The following is an 11215-nucleotide window of genomic DNA, read 5'->3' as shown; positions in this document are numbered from 1 at the left end:
GGGGGGGGAGGGAATCACACCTTTAATAACAGGAAAACATTCAGACTGCCGAGAAAGCTGCTGGAAAGTTTTTAGACATGACCTTCGGGTAGCCCGCCCTGCTTAAAACGACTGCACGGGCGGCGGGAGCTCCTCTCGGCTCCTTTCTTTCCAGAGTCGCGAGGCCGCCCACGTGGCGTGCCCGTGGGGAGCTCCTGGCCAGCCTGGCTGGGTCGACGATGGGCCAGAGCTTGCTTGGTGGGATGATGGGCGGGCGCAAGGAGAGACCGTTGCCCGTCACCAGGCAGCCGGCTTGCCTTTCCACGGCGCGCGCCCCCGCTGTTGCCTGGAGACAGGGGCGCGCGTAGGGGAGGCGGCGGCGAAGGAGGGGGGGAAGTGTTACGTGGTGACGTTAATTCTATATGAGCGCGAGCGGCGGGAGCTTGGGTCTTTTTACCGCCAGCCGCGCGGCGCTTCTTCCTCGCCCCTGAGTCACTGCGAGACCCGGCCTCGCGCAGGTACCGTGGCGCGCGGCTTGCACGGGGGCGGGATGCGGGGCGAGGGCCGCTGGAAAGCCCCGCGCTGGGTCCCGATCGGGGGGGGGGGGGGAGGAGGGCAGGCGAGCGGCAGCGGCGGCGGCGCCCTTCCCGGTGGAAAGCGCGCCCCATGATGGCGCGGTCGCCGTTGGAGGGGAAGGCGGGCCATCTCGGGTGGGGTTTCGTGGGGCAGCGGCCAGGCGGCCCGGCCTAGTCTGGCTGGCCGGCGCTCCAGCAAGCACGTGGGCTTGGGGCTGGGAGGCCGCCGCGCCTTCGTCGCCCCGGCTCAGGATAACGTCAACAGCGCCGGAACTACTCAGGAAGCACCTCAAGGCGCGCAGCGGTCGACGAGGCAGCCCATAAATTGCCTGGAGGCGGCGGGGAACGGGAACCCTCGGAGAAGAAAGCCCGCCCGCCTGCCCGGCCGCGGTTGGTGGTGGGCCCGAAGCCCGGGGAGGGAGGGGGGCATTGTGGCGGGAACCTTGGCAGTGCTTGCCGGCTCTTCGTTCGCGGCTTCCGCTCCTCCAGAAGCCCCGCTTAAGCGGCAAGGCCCACTTAGTCGGTTCAGCAGGACTTCGTGGCCACTACCTCCCCCCCCCCCCCCCCGGTACAGCCTTGGGCGCCTTCGACAGGTAACAAGCCCTCCTCGCCTTCCGTTTCCTTCCTCGACCATGTGTTTCCTCCGCGATCTGTAGAGGACTGGGGAATCGCCATGATAAAGGAGGAGAGAACCTAGCATTTCACGCCCCCAGGATTCGCCCGGGGTAGCGGATCCCCACAGCTTGTGGCCGCCTTCGGTGGACCTGATAATTTAGAAGTCCTGGCAAATGTACTTCTGACACTAGGTTGCTTCTGCCTTTTAAATACGGGAGCGGGCTTGGTGCAGGCCTTGGAAGTGGGCAGTTCAGGAGGAGTATCTGCACCACTGGGCTGAGTCCATCCAGTGGCTGCTGCTGCTGCTTTTCCTGATGTATGTGGAGTCAGAAGCGAGAGCACAGATGCATGCAGTATAACATTAAATTATGCTGCCCTGTTGCTGGTTTAGTGAAAGCTGGAGTGGGAAAAGTAGGTTCTTGACTTTTGTAATTAAACTCTTGAAGTCATGGTTTCTTTCTGCACATGTTACTTACATCCAGCAAGGAAGCACATGGTCAGAAAATTGGTTAGAAGGCCCAAGACAACTACCAGAATGAGCTGGAATTGGTAGCATCCCCCCCCCCCGTAATTTTCAGTTCCAACCATATTGTGTTCCTAAAAACTTGCTTACCACTCTCAGCTGTGGTTTCAAAATATTCTTTTAATGTCTCATTTTTTCAGTGATCTTTCATTTGTGTATTGGAAAAATATTTCAAAAAATAAAGTTGATTTATTTAAGCTGCTTACTTATTTAAGCTGCTTAACCTGACTATGTCATACCTTAAATATTTAGGCTTACAACTCAATTGCTGCAATGTCTGCAAATGTACCTTGCTGGTGTATATTCTATTTTTCTAAACAGTGAGAAGCTCCAAGGGCAATGCTTACCTGAGGTGGTTCATTCCCTTTGAAAAGGAGGGTATAGGAGTCTTGATGTTTTTATAAAATTTTCTTTCTCTACAAATGAAAACAATACTCATGTGATAGTGCGTTTTCCAATCAACTCACAGCAGTGTCTGCTGCTTTTTTTTGCTCCTGTCTTCTAAAACTCAACTGCTGCTATTTCTCTCTGTTCTCCTTGCATCCTCCCCTTAATTAAGAGGAGAAACCTTTGTCTGATCTTTAATTATTAACTAAACAGAGCCATTGGGGAGCCATATCTTAATAACTATGTTCAGATCAGGATACACCAAGTAAATTCCACACTAGTACATTATTTTGCTGTAGCCAAAATAAGTCTTGTAGTCCCATAAGACTTTATTGTCACATAAGAATTAGAGGTCCCTTCTGCCGAAGTGGATTCTGATTTGCAAAAGTTTATGACACATTTTCAAAAAAAAGTTTACAGGGTCACAAGACTGGAAGAAATTGTAATATGCTTTTAACATAGGCCTTGGTTATGGTCTCCTTGTGCCAAATCTATTCACATCAGCCGGACACCAAGCTCCCAGCACTGTGAAGCTATGCTGAAGGTTTGCTAGATTGGTTTGGGCAAGTCACTTTCAGCTTCAATAATCTCCTTAAAACATTGGACTGTTAAAAGCAATCAAAACAACAGTAGTGCAGACAAATACTATTACTTAGAATCAACCAAGATATCACAAGTTGGTGGACATGTTTTCAGGATACTCTTAATCTGATCTGACTGTTCAGTATAGCAAAATAAAAAGGGAGGTGTGGTTAAAAAAAGATGCAGTTGGTCATGATTGAAGAGCTGTTTTGTGGATTACAACAGTATTCAGTTGGAGTGCATAAATGAAGCCTTACTAGCTGCAGAAAAATGCCACTTAGTCCAGTGGCAGGTAAAGCATAATATTTCTTGGACTATAGTCCACTTTAGCAGATGAATTAAGTGCAAGTAGAGAGATTTTTTTTAAAAAAATGTATAGAAAGTGAGTTTTGCTCATGATAATGATAATTATTCATGATAATTCACAACTCTAATTGTGATGTCTACTTAGTTATGCAAAATATTGATAACTCATTTTGAAAATATAAAAGCCTCAAGTAATTTGGATTTCTGTCTAGCACTTGGGAAGACACTTGTAAAGCAGAGTAGAGACCAGTTTTACATTAGAAATGCTGGGAATTTCAGATGGTATGCAAGGTATAGATAGCAATATTGGGTAGTGTTATATTGTGGTTGCATGCTATGGAACCAATAAAACTCCATTTTTAGATGGTAGAAGGTTAGTAGGACCTATGTCTCTTTGATAAAAGAAGAGTTGGTTCTTATATGCTGTTTTTCTCTCGCACAAGTCTCAGAGTGTCTTACAATCCCCTTCCCTTTCCTCTCCCCAAAACAGACACTGGAATCATCTTGATAAATCTTTATACTTGTTTTGGTAAGGTTAGTGAGCCTGTGATCTGTGATGCAGAACGTTTAATGTTCCTCATTTCACCAACGAATTCAACTGCATCTCACAGTGAACCAAAATTTATCACTTGCTACTGCATTGATTGATCCCCTACCACCACCAGTGCCAATATATATAAGAGGAAAAATAAACTAAAAAGAACTTACCAAGTCTCCACTTTCTGGAAATGTAAGAATATAAATTGTGGGATTAGTGCTTCCTTTTTTAAGTGACATCACACTACATCCTGGGCAGGCTCGTTGAGGCAAAACAAAACGTTGTTGCTGTGTGCCTTCTGTGGTGAGGCCTCCCCACATGTCCTCCTCTTTGCCTTGAAAAGGCCTTTCCTCCCTCCCTCCTTTCTGACTTCTTCCTTCTTTCCATTCCTTTCCCTACCTGGAGATCCTAGCACCTTGTATCCTGTGGTACAACGGGCTTTACCCCTAGTATTCCATATAAGCATACAGGATTTCGTATTCTTTGCAGCTTCTGTGTAAAAAGCAAAAAAAAACCCACAAGCCTGGCATTTAAGGTACTGTTTATATCTTCAGACAATTACCAAAGGATATGCATATATTTGTATTTCTTTAAAAAAACAAAAGTTAATTATGTATTAGCCTCTCTTTGGAACATTAATGTACATGCCGTAATCGTTCCTAGAATTTGGATTAGTACTTGTTAAAGCACATCTTGCTTACTAGTAATTGGGCTGTCTTAATTTTGCTTGCAACAATGATTTTTATTTCTCTTGTCTATGATGTATATCAGCTAGTGGGAAGTGAACAGGAAGATGATTTAATAGGACACATGTACCTGAGATTATTTTGTTCTGTGGCAGGTGGAACTGGTTTGGGAATATATATGGTTTAGGTGTCTAGGTAGCAAGAGTTGGGTGTCCTGGTGATAGTAGTATTGATCATATGGGGAACAAAGACCAAATGGCCTTATGAGTGAACTTGACTTTTGAGTAAAGAAACATGATTACACTGAAGATCACAAATGCTCTTTGTCCATTGGGCTTTACTTGTGCTTTAAAGCAGTGGTCCCCAACCTTTTTATCACCGGGGACCGGTCAACACTTGACAATTGTACTGAGGCCTGGGGTCTTTTGCTGAGGGATGTCACTGCTGCCGCCCGAGCCCCTGCTCCACTTGCTTTCCCGCAGGTGCCCCTGTCTTCCCGCCGCCCACTGGGGGGCGCTGCCAGCAGCAGCTGCGCAGTGCCATGCAGAGGGGGAGCCCCAGTCATGGTGGCCGCTGGAGAGCACCAAAGGTGAGCCGGCGGCAGAGTGGCAGGGCAGCCCCCGAGGCAGCAGCTGGGGAGGAACACGAGGAGGAGCAGCGGCCCGATACCAACTTATCCATGAACCGGTACCGGTCCCCAGACCGGGGGTTGGGGACCACTGCTTTAAAGAATAATAAAATCATAAAGTTGGAAGGGATCTCCAGGGTCATCTAGTCCAACCCCCTGCGCCATGCAGCAACTCACAACTACCTGCACACCCACGGTGGCACCAACTTCATTGTCAAATTTCCAGAATTGAGCCTGGCCAGGAAGAAACTTGCCTACTATCCCATATTCTCTGTTCTTACCTGTTAGATAGCACAGAAACAGGAGCAGTCTTTTCTCTCTGAGGAAATATTGGGAGGGAAATGGAAGCAATAGTTTGCGGCATTAAAAGAAGAGGTAGGAAGGAGCCTGGGTTGAAAATGAAAGTAGAAATCAGCTGCAGATCTTAATTTGTTTACCTGTAAAGGGACTTACCATCACTAGCAAATGTCTTTAACAGGCTTTCGCTTGTTTCTGAAGCTGTAAAGGGGCTTCAGCACAATCACTGTTTAAAGTTTAAAGTTCCTCTTTTCTAAATGTTGAAAGATATTCAGTGAACTTATTTAATGTAACCTCCATTGTATGATGATTAGAGCATCTTAGATTCCATAGCCATTTTAAATTTAGACTCTTATAACTCAAGAGGGATACGTTTTGCTTAACTAAACTTTATAAAGAGCCTCTTGTGGCGCAGAGTGGTAAGGCAGCAGTCATGCAGTCTGAAAGCTTTGCCCATGATGCTGGGAGTTCGATCCCAGCAGCCGGCTCAAGGTTGACTCAGCCTTCCATCCTTCTGAGGTTGGTAAAATGAGTACCCAGCTTGCTGGGGGGTAAACGGTAATGACCGGGGAAGGCACTGGCAAACCACCCCGTATTGAGTCTGCCATGAAAACGCTGGAGGGCGTCACCCCAAGGGTTAGACATGACCCGGTGCTTGCACAGGGGATACCTTTACCTTTAAACTTTTAAATTGCAGGTTTTGGCCTTGACACTAGCCTTTACATGAAGCCTAACCATGCTACTAAAATATACTTAAAAGTGAGTCCTACCGCTGTCAGCCTGTTTTATTTCTTGGTACCACCAACACTGGCAGAAGGATTTCTAAAACCTCAGGTGAAGGTCTCTTGAATGCCATTACTTTCACTGTCCTATGTGCTGGCATGAAAACTTTTGATAGAGAATGCCAGTGAGATTAAATTACTTGCTCTGCAGTGGAGAAAGGTAGAATGGATGGGATAGAGGAACTATTTTATTATTTATTTATATTTATATACTGGCCTCCCCTGAGGCTCAGGACAGTTTACATAGAATTAGCTCTTGAAATGTGGCGTTGGTTGCTGTATATGAAATTTTTGGATGGTGGAGCTATCAGATTCTTGAAGTGTGCTGGTATAAGTTGCATTCATTAGTAAAACAGCCCATGTTCCTTGTGAATATACATTTGTTATTCAAGTACAAACAAGAGCCATCTTGGTGTAGTGGTTAGGAGTGCAGATGTCTAATCTGGTGAGCCGGGTTTGATTCCGTGCTCCCCCACATGCAACCAGCGGTGTAATCTTGGGCTGGCCACAGCACTGATAATGCTGTTTTGACTGAGCAGTAATATCAGGGCTCTCTCAGCCTCACTTCCCTCACAGGGTGTCTGTCATGGGGAAGAGGAAAGGCGAGTGTAAGCCACTCCTCCAGGTAGAGAAAAGCAACGTATAAGAACCAACTCTTCTTCTTCAAATGAACTTCAAATGCTGTTCATTTTTTTAGTAATTATCAGGCAGTCGTGATTTAGAACCCAGCCTTCTGTCCTTTAACTACTTGTATCCTTTTTCATCCTTGAGCTTCCACTCTTTTGGCTTCTGCCCACTGAAGACAAATGCACCATGAAATGCCCTGTAATAGGACAATACTTACCTTCTGTGCTTTGATTTTAAGAAAGGTTTTGGTCTCCCCCAGCCCAGTGCTGTTAAGTCTGGGTACAAAGTATGTTGACACTTGAGTAGTCCTAAAATCAGTGGTACAAGAAGAGCTTTGTTATGCAACACTCATGGGAAATGGGGGTTGCTCTTGTTCTGTCCGGCACCCTACCAAGAGGAATCTGTAGCTACCAAACTATGCCCTATTGAGAACACCATGGCAATGCCATCCGTTCCTGGGAGAACCTTCTCCCCAAGCCACAATGCCATCCCATGCAGGAGGCAGACAAGCGGTCCAGCTGCCCAGGAGCCTTCCAGCACAGAGGCCTTTGGACACCTCCAGCCTGACTGAAGGAAAGGAGGCACTGAACAGCAACATCAGCTGGCTAATGTTAGCTTTTAGAAATCCAGCAGTAGCTGGATGAATCATGGTAGTTAGCTGTGGCAGGCAAGAGTGGGGCACACATGTACCTGACAATACAGGGATATAGTGACTGAGAGGGTAGAGTTTTTCCCTCTTGTTAATGGTGGCTAATTGAATGTTCTGAATAATCAAGTGCCAGCTAACAAAACTTTTAGTGTACATGAAATTGCTCGTGGTCATTTCCATAAAGACTCCAGGAATAGTTGTAGCTTTATCCTTCTAGATCAGAATTGCATTTCTCCATGTATGTTCATAGAACTGCTCTGAATAAATAGTTTTAGGAATACTTTAAAAAATAAAGAAGATTGTTTCTCCATCATAATATTCCAGTACTCACTAGTTAGGGATTTATTGTTTTTTGAGCATTTTAGTCTCTCTCTGAAGTTGGGCACAAAATGAGTAATGTTAATCAGTAGTGGTAATTAAATATTAACTCTCCTAGAGATGTAAAGAGCAGATGTTAAAATGAATCTTTCAAAGTACATGGTACAGGTCTGGAATAGACGTTAAATCCCACCCAGAAATAAATGCTTAGCCTGTGCAGTAAGAATACTGATAATTTGTGGGCATGAATCAGTTTTCTAGGTTTCTGGACTTTCTTCCAGTTCAAATATATGGATTCATTTTTAGGCCAATGTGATATAGACAACCTTTCTCAATGAGGGCCTCTCTCTGTCCATATATTCAAGTGGGTAGCCGTGTTGGTCTGAAGTAACAAAACAAAAATTGCCTTCTAGCTTTGCCTAGCACCTTTGAGACCAACAAAGATTTATTCAAGGTGTCATTCACAAACACAATCTCATCCCAATTTACTGCTGGTACAGACCCTTTCTTACATATTTCACACATAGCAGGAAAAACGTATTTAATGTTTTTCTTGCTATATAAAAAGTTATTGTTGTTCAAAAGGCTTTGTAATTTAGATGTGAGCCAGCCTACAAATTTTACAGCTCTTGCACTTGGTTATTTTTAAGCTTTTGCGGGATGGAGCTTTTTTAAAATATGGGTCGGTATGTTAGAAAATATGTTAGAAAAAGGGGAAATAATTGTGATTGGGGAGAGAAGCAGAGGGTGGGATGGTGAAGTAGTCAAATATTTGGGGGATGGCGGAGAAGTCAGATAATACATGCTGGGTGGGTGGAGTGCTAGCAGTCTGCTTACTTTTCACTCAGTAGCATGGGTGATGCAGGTGGTAATGTCAAACGAAGAGTGCTTGCACTCGAAAGCTCACACCCTGAATAAATCTTTGTTTGTCTTAAAGGTGCTACTGGACTCTGATTTTATTGTGCTACTTCAGACCAACATAGCTAACCGTTTGAATCTACCTTAATCTCACTGTGTGTAGTAGCTGTCCTGCAGGAGCTTTGCAATAGTCCCCCAGGTAGTGACTACCATGGGAAAATGATCCCGGAATACTAGCAACTTGAAATGACAAATTATGGTAGTGAGAGCATGTTCATCTTGGGAATCTTTTCTTTTGAGGGAATACACAGCATGGATACAACAAAGTAAAGGAGTAAAGTTTCTTTATTTGTTAGCATTTTTTAAATACACAGAAACTTGTCTGTCTCAGATGAATTGTTAAAAGAGTATTTCCTCAGTTAAATGTAAAATAACATTCTCTCTTTCCTTTCCTCACTCCACCAAGAGTTTTTCCAAGGTCTAGAAAAATGGCAGACATCGATAAGTAAGTACATTCTCTAATTTGGGGTAAATCACAATTGTCTTTTCAAAGTACTGTTTTTATTCATTTAGGAAATGTTTATGTTCCTCCCTAATAATGATTTGCAGGATTGTTGGAACTGAGCCTTTGAAATGAATTAGAATATAATAATTATGCAGGATTTCTGGTGATCAGGGCATGGCTTCATTGCCCAGCCCAATTATTAGCTAGAACTAGCATATGCAAAATAAAATTAATAGGTATATGTGAATCTGCTTAATTCTGACTAATCCATTGAGTATGCAAAGTTTTACTTTTGATGCCTGGTTTTAAGAATAGCAGAATTCTTTTTAAAGCACTGTTAATTTCAAGTACAAAATCTATTAAGTTGTATACTCTACAAGTGGTATGCACACACTGTATTTAGTTTTCTGTCCTGTCCTATCCTGAGAGTAGCTAATGTCATTTTAACTGTTTGTGCTTAATGTTATCTCTTAAGTGGCTTGTAATAAAATGAGTTCTACAGAAGGCAGAAAATACATACCCACATATAAGTATGGGAAAATATAGGTGTTGTATAAAAGCATGTTTTCCCTCTTGCATATAAATTGCAAAATGGAGAACATTGCATGCCCTTAAGTCCTGTCACTGTGAGTATAAGATGTGACACTCTAGTTCTAGTGTACGTTTTGAGGTATTGTTAAATGTGTCTAAATTAAGTAGTGTTATGTTTGTACTTGTCTCTTCCTTTTCATCTTGGTCAGTAATGTTAAATCAGAAAGACAGTGTTGTCTTACTTCTCCCTCACAATGTCAGTTGTTTATGGCGCTGAAAGTAAGGTAGTATATATCTGGGAAAATGTAAAAGGAAAGGTTCCTCAATCAGTATTCAATGTGGAGATAGCTAAGTACCCTGACTTGGATGGCCCAGGCAAGCATGAACTCATCACATCTTGGAAGCTAAGCAGGGCTGGCTCTGACTAGTATTTGGATTGGAGTTCCAAGGAATAGCAGGGTCATACCAGAGAGACGACTTGGTGTAGTGGTTAGGAGTGCAGACTTCTAATCTGGCAAGCCAGGTTTGATTCCTCTCTCCCCACATGGAACCAGCTGGGTGACCTTGGGTTCACCACAGCACTGATAAAGCTGTTCTGACCAAGCAGTGATATCAGGGCTCTCTCAGCCTCACCCACCTCACAGGGTGTCTGTTGTGGGGAGAGGAAAGAGAAGGCAACTGAAGGCCCCTTTGAGACTCCTTCGGGTAGAGAAAAGTGGCAACTAAGAGCTAACTCTTCTTCTTCATGACATGGAGGCAAGCAGTGGCAAACCACCTCTGAACATCTCTTGCCTCGAAATTCCTGTGGGGTCACCATAAATCAGCTGTGACTTGATGGCACTTTCCACCACAAGTATCCAAGTAGAACTTGGATTGCAAAATTCGGTGTGTGTTCTGGTCTCAGTTTTTTTACACAATCAGATGATCAAAATCAAACTGTCAACTTATAGACGAGTCTGATGTGCTGCCTACTTTATATCTTTTGCAGAATGCGATAAGGTCCTTTTAAGACTTCATTCACTTGTTAACGAAGTGCAACTTAAAAAAAAAATGCAGAAGTCTGTGAAAACCTCAACGGCAGTGCAACCCATTTTATTTAGTTTAAACGTATCTGTATTGGTTTTCCACCTAAGTAGTGTTTCCAAGGCAGTGGACATCAAGACATTAAAACATTAGAAGTGTTTAAATTAAAATATAGTGTAGATGGCCGCCTCCAAAGAGAGTATAGTACATAGGTGGGGTCATATGAGAGTATGCGGTTGTTTAGATACGCTGGCCCCAAATTGTATCGGTATTTAAATCTACACTGACATCTGCAGTTGACACATAACAGTGGAAGAGTCTTGTACTCAATACCGAACAGTGTTACTTGAGCAAAAAAGGGATGAAGAGTAACTCCAAAGTCTATATCTATTATGGATAGTGCTACTCTTGCTTTACGGATAGAAGTATGAAAGGATTTGCCCTTAGTTGTAGTGGCTTCTTGCACATATTGTTATTCATAACAATATTGCTGCTATAAGGAAAGTTTACCTAAAGGCTTTATATTAGTAAAGTAGCAATTTCAAAGAGTTTTATCTTCTCGGTATATTCATACCTGTAATGTTGCCAGATGGTATCTGAATTGGTAATTAAGGAAACTCAAATGCTTATATCCTTTGGTGACCTTTAACCTTATGGTTGGACTTGGATTTTAATAGCAAAGAACAGGCTGAACTTGACCAGCAAGATGAAGATGTTGAAGAAGTAGAAGAAGAAGAAACTGGAGAGGATGCCAACAGTAAAGGTAATGGCAAAAAAGGTGAGGCTGAATGTATTTAGTTGTGTTG

General features: G+C 43.7%; 1 protein-coding gene across 5 annotated transcripts in view; it reads left to right on the top strand.

Moving 5' to 3' along the window:
* The first annotated feature begins 335 nt into the window (after nucleotides 1–335).
* Nucleotides 336–11215, top strand: part of NAP1L1 (nucleosome assembly protein 1 like 1) — a 29728-nt gene continuing 18848 nt past the window's right edge. For 2 of the 5 annotated variants that reach the window (XM_077338860.1, XM_077338858.1), the window contains exons 1-3: nucleotides 336–497; nucleotides 8817–8855; nucleotides 11087–11187. In XM_077338860.1, coding sequence (XP_077194975.1) covers nucleotides 8839–8855; nucleotides 11087–11187 — 118 coding nt within the window. In that variant the 5' untranslated portion in view covers nucleotides 336–497; nucleotides 8817–8838. Of the gene's footprint in view, nucleotides 498–749; nucleotides 945–8816; nucleotides 8856–11086; nucleotides 11188–11215 lie in introns of those variants that run through there. The other 3 variants (XM_077338861.1, XM_077338859.1, XM_077338862.1) reach the window with 3 other exon arrangements.

This window comes from Paroedura picta, chromosome 5 (assembly GCF_049243985.1).
Source record: "Paroedura picta isolate Pp20150507F chromosome 5, Ppicta_v3.0, whole genome shotgun sequence".
NCBI classification, from domain to species: Eukaryota; Metazoa; Chordata; class Lepidosauria; order Squamata; family Gekkonidae; genus Paroedura; species Paroedura picta.
Note: the sequence above shows the minus strand (reverse complement) of the source record. Positions and strands in the feature narration are given on the sequence as shown.